The sequence below is a fragment of the Macrobrachium nipponense genome, chromosome 5 (assembly GCF_015104395.2).
Source record: "Macrobrachium nipponense isolate FS-2020 chromosome 5, ASM1510439v2, whole genome shotgun sequence".
Lineage (NCBI taxonomy): Eukaryota > Metazoa > Arthropoda > Malacostraca > Decapoda > Palaemonidae > Macrobrachium > Macrobrachium nipponense.
This window is the reverse complement of record NC_061107.1, coordinates 126,802,870-126,815,468: the sequence shown is the minus strand read 5'-3', so window position 1 is coordinate 126,815,468 and position 12,599 is coordinate 126,802,870. Positions and strand designations below refer to the sequence as shown.

The 12,599-nt window shown below is 39.3% G+C and overlaps 1 protein-coding gene across 1 annotated transcript in view; it reads right to left on the bottom strand.

Moving 5' to 3' along the window:
* Positions 1-12,599, bottom strand: part of LOC135215627 (DNA ligase 1-like) — a 189,912-nt gene that overhangs the window by 65,550 nt on the left and 111,763 nt on the right. The window contains exons 8-13 of the mRNA XM_064250542.1: positions 11,706-11,878; positions 11,157-11,401; positions 10,899-11,018; positions 7,289-7,428; positions 6,958-7,159; positions 6,604-6,810 (exon numbers count right to left, since the gene is read on the bottom strand). Of these exons, the coding sequence (XP_064106612.1) occupies positions 6,604-6,810; positions 6,958-7,159; positions 7,289-7,428; positions 10,899-11,018; positions 11,157-11,401; positions 11,706-11,878 (1,087 nt within the window). The remainder of the gene's footprint in view (positions 1-6,603; positions 6,811-6,957; positions 7,160-7,288; positions 7,429-10,898; positions 11,019-11,156; positions 11,402-11,705; positions 11,879-12,599) is intronic.

The following is a 12,599-nucleotide window of genomic DNA, read 5'->3' as shown; positions in this document are numbered from 1 at the left end:
TTGTTTCATTCTGCCCAAAAGAGGAGATCTCTTGCTGGTTCATAAAGAGAGAAAGCCCAAGTCCCTCCTTGCTTCCTGATGTACAATACAGCAGTCGTGTTGTCTGCGTAGACCGCTATCACCTTGTTTTCTACTTCTGATGCAAATGACTGAAGGTCCTGGTGTATTGCCTTTAGCTCTTTCACATTGATAGGCAGAGACCTTTGCTCTAGGGACCATACTCCTGAGATTTCGTTTTGCCCTAAAAGCACTCCCCATCCTAGGTCCGATGCTCCTGAAAAGAAGTTCAGGTTGGGGTTCAGCTGAGAGACTTGCCTTCTGACAGTCTCTTCTGTGAATTCCACAAAAGAAGGTCTTCTTTTATATCCAGTGTTATAGGAAAAACATGTTCCAGCTCGCTTTTAGATAGAAAAGCAAGGGTCTGAGAGGTAGCCTGCCTAGTGACAAACTGCTCCATTGATGAAAGGAACCCCAGCAGACTCATCCAATCGTTGTCCGAGCACTCGTTTAAGGACAGAACTTCTTGTATCTTTCTTATGCAAGAATCTACTCTTTCATGGGTCAGAAAAACCCAAAAACTCTGAGTCACTATGATCATTCCCAAATATTGATTCTCCTGAGTGGGATTCAACTGAGATTTCTGGGAGTTTACAAGGATTCCTAATTCCTGTACTACAGAGTCTCCTTCTTGAGGTCCTCCGTCTATATACAAGGATATTCGTATCCCCTGAAGGTGGAGACACTTTGCAATGGGAGCCCTTACCCTAGTAAACACTTGAGCGTTGTTGTCAGTCCGAAGCAAAGGCAAAATTGCAAAAATGAAAAAACTTTCCTTTGTTTGAATACAAACCTGAGATACTCCCTTGCTTGGGGTGTATGGGAACATGGAAATATGCCTCCTGTAGATCTATGGACGTCATCCAATCTCTTGGGCGAATGGACGGTAGGACTGTTAAGGTAGTTTCCATCTTGAACTTCGTCTTTACTACGACGAAGACATTCAGGGTGCTGACATCCAGGACAGGCCTCCCGCCCCCCGATGACTTGGGGATTCCAAAGAGACAGATGACTTGGGGATTACAAAGAGACGATTATAGAAACCTGGAGAGTAATGATCTTGAACGAGTTCTACTTCTCCCTTTCTTATAAGAGAAGTTATTTCATCCTCTAAAGCTGAAAACCTCTAATCCTCTTAAATAAGCCATTAAGATGACTGGCATGCTGACTAAATGAGGCTTCCTGAGGAAGGGGATAATGTAACCTTCCTTCAGAATCTTGACAATCCAAGGTTCTGCCCCTTTTCTCTGCCAAACTTCCCAAAACATTAGAACTCTGGCTCCTACATTTGTGCAGAGAACGGCGTCCTCACTTGCTAGAGGAGCCCCTCAAAGACGTTTTCTTGATGGATTTAGAAAAGAACCTAGTACTTCCTCTTCATCTTGCGAGGGATCTCTGTCTGGCCCAAAAGGACTGGCCTCATGATGGGAGAGGTTGTCTCAACCATCGCTGGAGGATATCTCAGTCTTTTGGAAGACTGGTCGAGAGATCCTGAGTGCATTTCTTCTCCAGATGCGAAGCAACTCCTAAAACTATCGCTTCAGGAAAAAAGTGTCTCTTAACTAAGGGGGAGAATAATAGACCTGATTTCTGCAAAGAAGTAACGCCCTTCGGTATGTAGGAACACCAGAGCTCCCTCTTCTTCAACGTTCCCATCGTGTAGGGAGAGAGCAAGTTGTGGGAACCGTCCCTAATCCCCTTAACGATACATGAGAGGACTCATCCAATCTGCCAAGAGGTTCTCAGAATGCAAAGGGCAAGACCTAATCTTGTGGGCCAGAGCGCCAACGGACCAATCAAGAAAGTTGAAAATTTCAAGAAAATTGAAAATTTCAAATACCTTGAAAATACCTTTCAGAAGATGTGCCAACTCTGAAGCGGAAAACAAAATCTTCCCTGAAGAAAAAGCCGGGCGTCTAAAACACCGGAAAAATCTCCCTCTGCAGAAGCGCAAATACCCAAGGAACGAGCCTCTTTTGTAGCATACAACAAGTATCTCCTGGAGATTTGGGAAGGTGAAACACAAAAAGAGGTCTTGCCTTGTTCCCTCTTTTCAGCAAGCCAAGTGTCTATCTCTTTAAAAGCCTTTATAGCTGAGGAAGACAAAACCATCTTCAGCATCTTCAGGAGATGATGGAGAAGTCGGCTTGAAAAGGATGGATGTGTGGCGAGCAAGAACTTCAATAAAGAGGGAGACTTTTGATTCTCAGTAGCTTTGTCTTCAGATGAAATAGGGGAAAGATCCATGTCTGCAGGAGCCTGAGGTGTGGCTGCATCAACTTGTGTCCATGTCAAAACAGTCTATAAGAATTTGTGGCACTGCAGTGTCTAAAGGCGTCCAAGGAGACAATGTAGAGCGTCCAAGGAGACAATGCAGAGGGAGCTTCGACCACTACTGGCACCAGTTGAACTGTTGTGGGCGCTGACTGGATCATCAGAGGCGCTGAGTCATGGAGCTTGAACTGAAAAAAATGAGGCTTATTCAGTAAAAGCAGAATACTGTCAAGCTTCTCCTAAATGGGATCTACTATCGCAAGAGCAGAAGCAGCAGCAGGAGCCAAGGGAGTCAAAGGGAGCTCCTGTGCAACACAAGCAGGCGTTACTTGGTGCACGACAGAAAGGAGCTCAGGCAGCAATGGGTGCTCGACTATATCTGATGAGTGCTCCTGCACGACAGATACAGGAGCTTGAAGAGGAGCCAAAGAGCGACGACGAGCCTTGGGTGGCGGAGGAACGTCACCTTCCGAGAGGAAGTCAGAAAAAAACCGCTCTGGGCTGTCCCAATGACTGCAAGAAGGGCGTGGTTCTCTAAGCTTCTTAGTAGGAACCACTGGAGCTGCATCCGAAGCGCCTCTTTTCAACGAGTGTGACAGTGACCTTTGCCTAGGAGCATCAATGGGACGAACAGCCACCTCCTCCATTGACAACACAATCACTTTTCGCCTTGTCCATAAGGACCTTCACAGATGCACCAAGCTGCTCCATAGTCTGTACTAACAGAGCTAAATGCATATGAATCTTTTCCTCTAGACAGGTGATGGGATTGGGATTGGAAGTGCAGGAGCCTGCAAACGGAGAAGGTGGCATAGCATGAGAAGTGGGAGCAGGAGCTAAAGATATAACAGGAATACAGTGGTACCCCCTATTTGCAAGGGATGCATACCAGACCCCAGCTGTGAATAGTTAGAACCCGCAAATAGTTGGAAACCTTTAAAAATAAAAATGCTTTAAACCTTTCTTATTTTGTTAGTTAAAATTCAAGAAAACCCCACTAAAAATGTTTATACCTGGTTTTTTCAAGTTTTATCACAAAAAGTGCATTTTATGATGAAACTGATAAAAAAACCCAGGAATTTGTGTATATTTCTCATAGAAAAATACAGTGAATAGGCAAATTTTCCATGAATAATGCAGGGAAACGTTCCAGAGAGAAATCCACGAATGTGTGAGTCCACAAATCCGGAGAACGCGAATACAGAGGGTCCCCTGTACTCAGATGTGAATTCAATTCAGAAGAATCCTGGCTAGCTGATTTTGAATTGTCCCTAATCAAAGCTTCTTTCTTCCTGTCTCTCTCTAATTTCTTTAAATGAGATTCCAAACTCTTCCACTTCCTTTCATCCCAATCAACACATTCATTATATGTATTATCAAATGAACATATTTGTCTTCTACAATTAGTACACAGTGTAATTATCATACAATTTCTTGGTTAGCCTAGTCTTGCAACCTCAAGTGCAATACCTAAAGCTAGCTGAACCTGTGTCCGACATTGTCGAAAACACTAAGACCTGACGGTTACCAAGAAAAAAAAAAAAAAAAAAAAAAAAAAAAAAAAAAACCTAGTTCTCATCACACAATCTAATGCTATCTAAGTGATTTGCCAAGACGGCTAATGCAAGAATGGAGTACTTCACCAGTTGCGATTACAAAAGGAAAGTCCAAAAAAATTTCAGGAATAACTGCAACTGACAACCATAGCCATCAGCCAGCAGAAACAAACTGAGCTCTTTGCCATGTTGTTCCTCTCTCTTGCCCGAAGGGGGGGGGGGGGGGGGGGGGGGGGGGGGGGGGGGGTGGGGGGGCCACGGTTACCTAACCAAAACAAATAGATAGTGCGAACCGCGAATTTTGGGATTTCAACTGCCATCGAGTGACTCTTAATTATATAATTACTGGGAAAGTTGTATAATTAAAATTGTATTTTTCATAACTACAAACCTAGGTCCTTTACAATAGGAAATGCTTGAGGCGTAGCCTGGACACGGCCACTGAATTCTTCAAACAAGGTGATTTGGTAGTTAACTACTGTTCCGGTTCTTGGTAGCCGCTCTGACTGGGGACAATAAAACATTCCAATTTGCTTTTCGGCCCAGGTAACAGATTGAGGGGTGGCATAAGGTAGGTACTAAAGTGTAAAGGACCTAGGTTTGTATACTTGGGAAAAATACAATTTACTTTCAAAAATGTCTCCCCTTGCCTCCTGCAAGAGAGGAGCAAGGAATGACTGAGGCTCCTGTGACTGGGTCCAATACTCCCTTCGTCTCCAATGGAGAGACCGAAGGTGAAGACACCCATGAGGGACCAACATCTCTAATGACGACAGATGACCAAGCATGACTTGCCAAAGCCAAGAAGGCTGTTCCTGCCTTAACAAGAACAGCTGTGCAGCCTCTTTGAGCCTGCTGATACAAGGAGTCTGAGGGGAATAAGACCCTTGCTGCTACTTTTGTCTAATCAACATGCACCCACGTACAATGTCCTCTGTTTGGGTTCGAGATCGGACTTCTCTAGATTCATCAAGATCCTAGATCCTGAAAAAACTTGAGGAGGCGATCCCTTTTCTGTAATAACTGAGAGCGGGAGCTCGCCAAGACCAACCAATAGGATACCTCAAAAGACGTATCCTATCCGAATGTGTAACAGCCGTGACCTAGTCACGGTTGAACACTACGAAAGAGAGAGAGAGAGAGAGAGAGAGAGAGAGAGAGAGAGAGAGAGAGAGAGAGAGAGAGAGAGAGAGAGAGAGCGAGAGAGAGAGAGAGAGCCATGACCTGCTAATTGCAACACTCCCTCACCTGTCACATTAAATTGATATAGTTAACAGGTCTGGCTTTGGCTCCTTTACGAGTTTAAACAAAAGATGAAGAAGGATAATTTTGTCTTCTTTTTAAAATACTGATTACAGATTTTGTAATTAGCTATAAACGATATTATTAGTATCATTTATTAACATTTGAGATATCAATAAATATAATATGTACCATAAAAATTTTCTCATCCTAAGAGAGAGAGAGAGGAGAGAAGAGAGAGAGAGAGAGAAGGAAGACGAGATGAGAGAGAGAGGATTGAGATGAGAGAGAGAGAGAGAGGAAAATTAAATTTTTTTTATTATTAATGTTATTTTACAAACAAAAGATTGAAAGCCTATAAAATACATAAAAAAAATTAAACAAACACTTAAGCAGAGTTTCTCAAGGATTCACAAATGTGTGTGTCTTAGAAAAACTCGCATATGATAATTAGCTAAGTTCCAATGAAAGTTTGTACTACGGTGAATTTACACAACTCGAATTGTGTAAGATTGAGGTATTACTGTATACAATTTATTTTGGAAAAAAATAAATAATGTGTACAGCTTTTCATTCACAAAACTAAACTACCGGGATCCATGGCATCATTAGGTGGGGCCCAGGAGGAGGATGAATGTAAGTTACATATGTAATTTGTGGTTAAAAGGAGGATTTAATTAAGTACAACTGAAATACACTAAAAATAATAATTTTCCTGTGTCTCTGCAACCTATCAAAATTGGTCGCAGCCTGGGTGACCCATGCATAGTTTGGGAACCACTGCTCTAAAGCAAGTCTATAGCCATCTGTGCTGCTTGCCTAAGAGCACTCCTTTCACTAAAATTGTATTCCCATTTCTATAACCCACTGATTCCTCAGTCTTACTCAAGAAGTCAGGGTCTTAACTACTTGGAACTGAAGAATCATTAGTGCAATAGTACGACTCGAAGATTAACAGACTTATTAATGGGGCTCATGTAGTAAATACCAATTCAATGAGACCACCACCAAGTCCCATTTCTGAATTCTGAAGGATTATTCTTTAAAGAACTTTGAAAACTAAAGAGATATGCAGACAAGAACTTGACTAACTTTCATCAGTATCATAATTAGAGTAATCAGCAAATGAGACATGTTAGGTAATAGAGAAGCAGGTTCCATTCAGTGATCATAAAATCACATTAAAGAATGAGAGATTTCTTTCGTCTAGTAAATTCCTCTTACATGAACATGAGCCTTATCACATATCACAAATTAAGTAAAATAAGTTTGTTAATTGTATCACCATTAATACTTTGATGTCCAACTTGACTTTTAAGGGGCCAGACATTGTATGAATATAATTTTTCTATGTAATAATATCATCATAATTTACACTATTATCCTATTATCTACTTTATACATTTTTCCTCCTTCCATAATGATCTCAAAACTTTGCAATGCAATCTACAGTTACACTTCATCAGTACTTTACTTTTCTTTTCCTAGTGCTAAGAATCTGGAAGGGTAGAATCTGCTTCTTCTCTTGGTCCCAAGCCACTGCTTCTGAATCAATTACACATGACTTCACATTTTCACCAACAGCATTTTTAAATCTAGAGATGATATCTGGATATTTAGAGGTGTTGTCTTCTTGGTTTCTACTGTAGATTCTGATAGAACCATCTTCTTTCAAATGTATCTGCATGTAAAATTCACTTTTTAATATAAAAAAAATATAAAATCAACCTTTTATTCAGAACTATCTTAGATTGTCAACAATCGAAAATCTTTCTTGATTCAGTAAAACAGGGTTATTTACAAAAATAAGAAAAATGGAAAAACTTACCTGAGCTCTTTCTCCATCATACTTAAATTCACAGGTGAACTTTGCATTTTCAAAGCGTTTTAGGACCTCGGACACACCAGCTGTTGGGTGTGCTAACATAGGCTTCAAAGGAATACCTGGAGTCAACTTACAATGCTTTGGTAACTCTTCGAGTCCTTCCTTCAACAATACTTCTACAATCTTGTCATAATTAGGGAATTCACTGTAAAATATATAAAAAAATAACAGTCGTTATGTTAAAACAACAACAAATTGATGATAAAAACTTCAATAAGCAATTATTTACATGAGTCGCCTATGTTTCATGTTTAAGTGCCAAAAATTACTATACCAATAAGTAGTCTTCAGGATTAGTCCATAATTTTCAAACTGGGCTTTCAGCTTATCTGGAGCAACTCCCTTGCCAGTATTCAAAATCTCTGGAGGGAAGTCTTGACCAGGGGGTGTTAAATAACAAGCTTGTGCAATTGCCTGAAAAAGGATAGTTAAAAGGATCATTGAGAGATATATGTATAGGAGGCTGTAAACCAAAATAAACAGTACTTGTAGTAAAAACATATCTCCCTCCAAAGCTTACAAAATAAAATAACTGCAGCTTATCCTTGACAAAGAAAATTTCTCCTTTAAAATAGGAACTTATGTTAGGCTACTTCTAAAACAACCTGCTAATAGAGGAAAAGAAGAAAAAACAATGTTTTATTAGAGGAACAGACCTTTCTGTTTACTTAGTGACGCTAACCCTTTTGAAGCCAAACCTTAAAGAAACAGGAGCAAAAGCCTGGATGCAGTGAGAAGAGATTACTAGAATCAAGGCCAATGAAACCATCTCATTAATAAAAATAAAAAAGGCAAATATTTATGGAGAAATACAGATATGAAATTCTTTTTTAAAAATTTTGGATTTTAATTATAATGCAAAACAATTACAAGTTCAAGAAAATCCAAACATTTGGAACTCTCCTCATGGATTCTCAAGTTTCCTAAAGGTAAGTTTCACATTTTTTTCTGTCTAAATTAATTGCATGAAATTAACAAGCATTGGGAATTATGAATATCAGTTTTAAAAACTCTGTGGTTATAAGACAATTATACTTCAAACAATTTCCTTTTATTGCACTACAAACCCATTAGTTATAATTTGGTCCAAGTAGCAATAAAGTAAGGAAGCTCTATCTCCTAAACACTCCAGAACTGGTTAATAGGAATGAAAGATCTGTTTGAGAACATTAGAGATTGAAAATAGCAGTCAAACCCAACATTCTAAAAGGGAAAAGCAGTAATATTTGAAAGGGTGGACTGTGGAACCCAGAAAATTACATGGAAACCTTGAAGATTATAATGTCAAGGGCATCTGTTACCTCTAAAAGTAACCTACTTGACAACGATATTATTAGTGCAGAGAGAAAAATGCTGGAAAAGCTATATCTTGAGGACAAAATGGAAAAGAGGAATACTCAGGTGATAAAGGCAATGAATATAATGTCCATATCATATATCTTCCTATTTCCATTGATGTGTTTTTTTCTTAAATTGGTCGACCTCAAAGTTTCCCTGGCCTGGGGGGCTGCAATTGATTTGTCAGTCTGGCTCTTAAGGATAACCTAGGGCCCATGGAGCTCTCAAACTCTCTTAGAGGAAGCTAAGGCTAGAAGGAAAACTGTTTTCAAAGTCAGTTCCCTGTCTGACGATCGATGTATTGGTTCAAATGGAGCCCGAGTGAGATTACTACTCAGAACTAGAGTAAGGTCCCACATAGGAAGTTTAAGTTCTCTAGGTGAACAAGACAGCTCAAAGCTCTTGAACAACATAGAGATCTCCCAGGATGAAGTGATGTCCATGCCTTTCAGATGCAGAACTAATCCCAAAGAAAAAGATCAGAAAGTCCACTATCCGCCGAACGGAGTTCCGAGAGGAGATAAAAACCTTGTCAACTACACCAATTACAGTAGACTGCTTACTTGCCCTGGTACCGGCTGACGAAGATCTCTTGAGGTAGCCGGGCATCTGAGTCACTGCTCTGCAAGAAATGCCTCTTGCTAGCAGAAATACTGGACACTCTCCAGGTGTATAAAGATAGGGACCCTACCAACTGGTGGTGCCTCTCCACGAGGTTGGCAGAGAAGGTTGCGTCAAGGAGGAATTTCTCTCAGAATCGCTGACCGAAGAGACAGAAGGTTTGGGAACCACTATGCTTGGGGCCACAAAGGAGCTACCAGGGTCATCCTGAGATTTCTGGAACCCATCACTCTGTTCAGGACATGACGGATCAAGCAGAACTGAGGGAAGGCATACATTTCTAGATTGTCCCAAGGATGCTGAAGGGCATTCCTCCGCCACAGCAAAAGGATCTGGGACCACCGAACAGTAGACCTCTAGATTCCTGTTGAAGCGCGTAGCAAAGAGGTCTAACATGGGTCTTCTCCATATGTGAAATAGCCAGTTCGCTATGTCCTGATGCAGAGATCACTCCATACCTAGAACTTGACTCCGATGACTTAGCTTGTCGGCCACCACATTCCTCTTGTCCGGAATGTACCTAGCCCCATTCACATACGCTACCAATGTGGTGTTGTCTGACATCCACGACGAGAGTGCCCCACAAACCCTCTCTTGAGAGTCCTAAAGAAGCCCAGGAAAGCTGCTTTCAACTCCAACACGAATGATGTGGAGTTGTTTGTTGCCGAGAGTTTCACACCCCCAAAGTCAGGAGCTCTTCGAGATATGCATCCCAACCTTCAGCGGAGGTGTCCAAGAGCAGGAGCAGACCTGGAGGGGCTGAGGGGGTACATGAAGAGGAACTCCCATTGTCAGGTTCTGGTTGTCCAACCACCACAAAAGGTCGCTTTTTACCACTGCTGAAAGAGGGAACCAGAACTGAGGGAATTGCTTGCTGGGGACCAAAACACCTTCAGTCTCCACTGCAGGGAATGAATATGAAGACGTCCATGGGGGACCAACTTCTCAAGAGACGACATGAGACCCAGAAGAACTTGCCATTGGTGAGGTGGTTGCTCCTAGTTTAGAATGGATAAATCAGTTGTTTTGTACTAACACAAAACAAGCAATGTCAAGGTATTCTCCACTTTCCTCAACTACATTCCTGACACTAGGAGTTAAACTTCTTTTGCATTCACTTAGCTAACATGTGACAGTCTCTCTTCTTTTCTCAATGATGCAGGTGTAGCCTTAAAACAAACCTGTATTCCAAAGAAAGGTACCTCCAATATAGTAATGCAAAGCTACAGTAGGGAAAATCCTCTATCTGAAAAAGAAAATTATTTGCTTGGGAAATTAAGCAAATCTTACTAATATCCTTTTACTACATGAGTGATAAGGATGCAGAAATTACTAGTATACATGATTGGGTGCTTATAGATTAAATAATGTAACATCAAACAACAAGTCAGGAAAATCAGAGAGCTGTTGACAGCAAGAAAGACACATGAAAGGAGAGGCTCTAACCTAGTGTGGACCTCCTAGGGAGCCATGAGAGATGTGCACTGCCCAGCAAACCATTTTCTTTTGGACAGGGAATAAAGAGCAATGGATTTTGTTTCTTGACCTCATATTTAGGTTAATTCATAGGTAACTGATTTGTTGAGAAAATTTTTTTTACCAGGTTAGAATACAGTGGAACAGCCACTTTATGAATAAGGAAACTCCTAATAAATGTTGGGTCCAGAGGGTAAAAAATACAGCACTTAAGATCTGAGATGATTTGGGCAATTGATGATAAAACAGGGGTGCGATCTGTGAGGTAACTAACAGAAATCATTGTAGTAATGCAAAGGTACACACCCATAAAATTTTGTAAAATTCATAGTTAAAGACCTAGACCAAATTAAATACAGGGAAGAAAGTGCACCATAAAGAAAAAATCTGACAAAAAAGCATTAATGATGAATGAAGTACATATACTGAGATTACTAAACACCAGTTACCTGGAGTACAGATTGTTCCGCCAAACCAATTCGTAGTTTCCCACCAAGAGAACGAATAAGATACCTAGCTTCTGAAAAGCGGCAAGCAACAAACATTCCCTTTGATTTTGATCCGTCCTTCTTCTTGGTTTTGGACCTAAAAAAAAAAAAAAAAAAAAAAAAAAAAAAAAAAAAAAAAAAAGGATAAATACATGTCATAATAAGCAATGCAAACTTTCACCTTGCATTTATAACACATAATAAATATGATACAACCACCAAACTATCATTTCCTCTTACAGCATTTCCAGTCATGAGGGCAATTTCCCGGAGTTTCTCAAATACACCTCGAACAGTAAGTTTTGCTGGTTGGAACATCAGCCTCTGGTTTGATCTGGAGTTTTCAGCTACGATTCCCAAATCTCCCTTTTCTTCAGTATCCTGCTTGATCCTCTCTACACTTCGACCAGATGTTTGAGCAATTGCACGCATCAAAATCATGTCCCCAACTCCCAATTCAGTACCTTAACATAAATCATAAAAAGCCCTTATTAAATTAATTGGGACAATTATTAAAAGCAAATAAAAGAACTTGAAGGAGAAGTATAAATAGCTGGAGTTTAACTTACTACAAAGTATGAGATGTGCATAAAAAGCCAAAAAATTACGAAAAACCAGTAAGTATAATTTCATGATTAAATACAAAATATCCATAATATTTTTGTTCTACTTAACTCCACATATAAATTAAATACTGGATCAATATATCAACAGCAAACCAACAACCATTTTGGTTCTTAGCTATAAAAAGAAAAATATAATGTTTACCTTCAAATGCAGGGGCTACTTTATTAAGACACAAATACACACAATACAAAAGATCATCTGGTGAGAGGACAATAACTGATCGCAAGAAATTGGAAAGAACTTCTATGGTTTTAAGGCGACCACTTATGCCTTCAATCAATTCAAATGTCTTTGCCAAAGCCAAATATGGCACCCTGGAAAAGACAGACCAATTAACTTTCTTTTTTTAACCGTGTAACAGTGCAACAATAATATCAATATTTTGAATATCTACATACTATTATTTATAAATCTTTATTAGAGTCAGACTTTGTTTTCTATGAACATTTTATTCATAGAGGTGTACTCTTAAAATTTTGGCAAAAATTAAGGACCACTACCAAATAAATTCTCTAAAAGCCTGTGATGAAGTTCACAAAATGCCAGTCAAATGTACATATTACAATTAATAACTCTTATGAGCAACATGAAATCTATAAATTTATAACCAAAATAAAACTTACAATACTACGGCTATTAAGACTATAAATGGATATAAAATTTAAATATATAATAAAGGAAAGCATTTAAGAAGTTCCAATGTCTATAATAAAACAATATTTTTCTACATGCAAAGAGAAATGAGAAGTCTGTTATATGTACATTTTTACTCATTTAGCATTAATTTTGGGGTTAGAAAAGACCAGTTTATTTAAAAAAAAAAATTTACTTTAATATAAAAAATTGGGTTTCTTTTTACATCGTATTGAATATGCTTAAAAAACCTAAGGTAAAGACCTCAAAAGAAAATAATCATCAAAATCTTAAGACAATCTTTTATATCTAACCCAAGAATATATATTTGGAAAGATTCAAGCTACTCAGAAAACATAATTCTTCATTAATCAGAAAATTGATTATTCATTTCTAGACTGC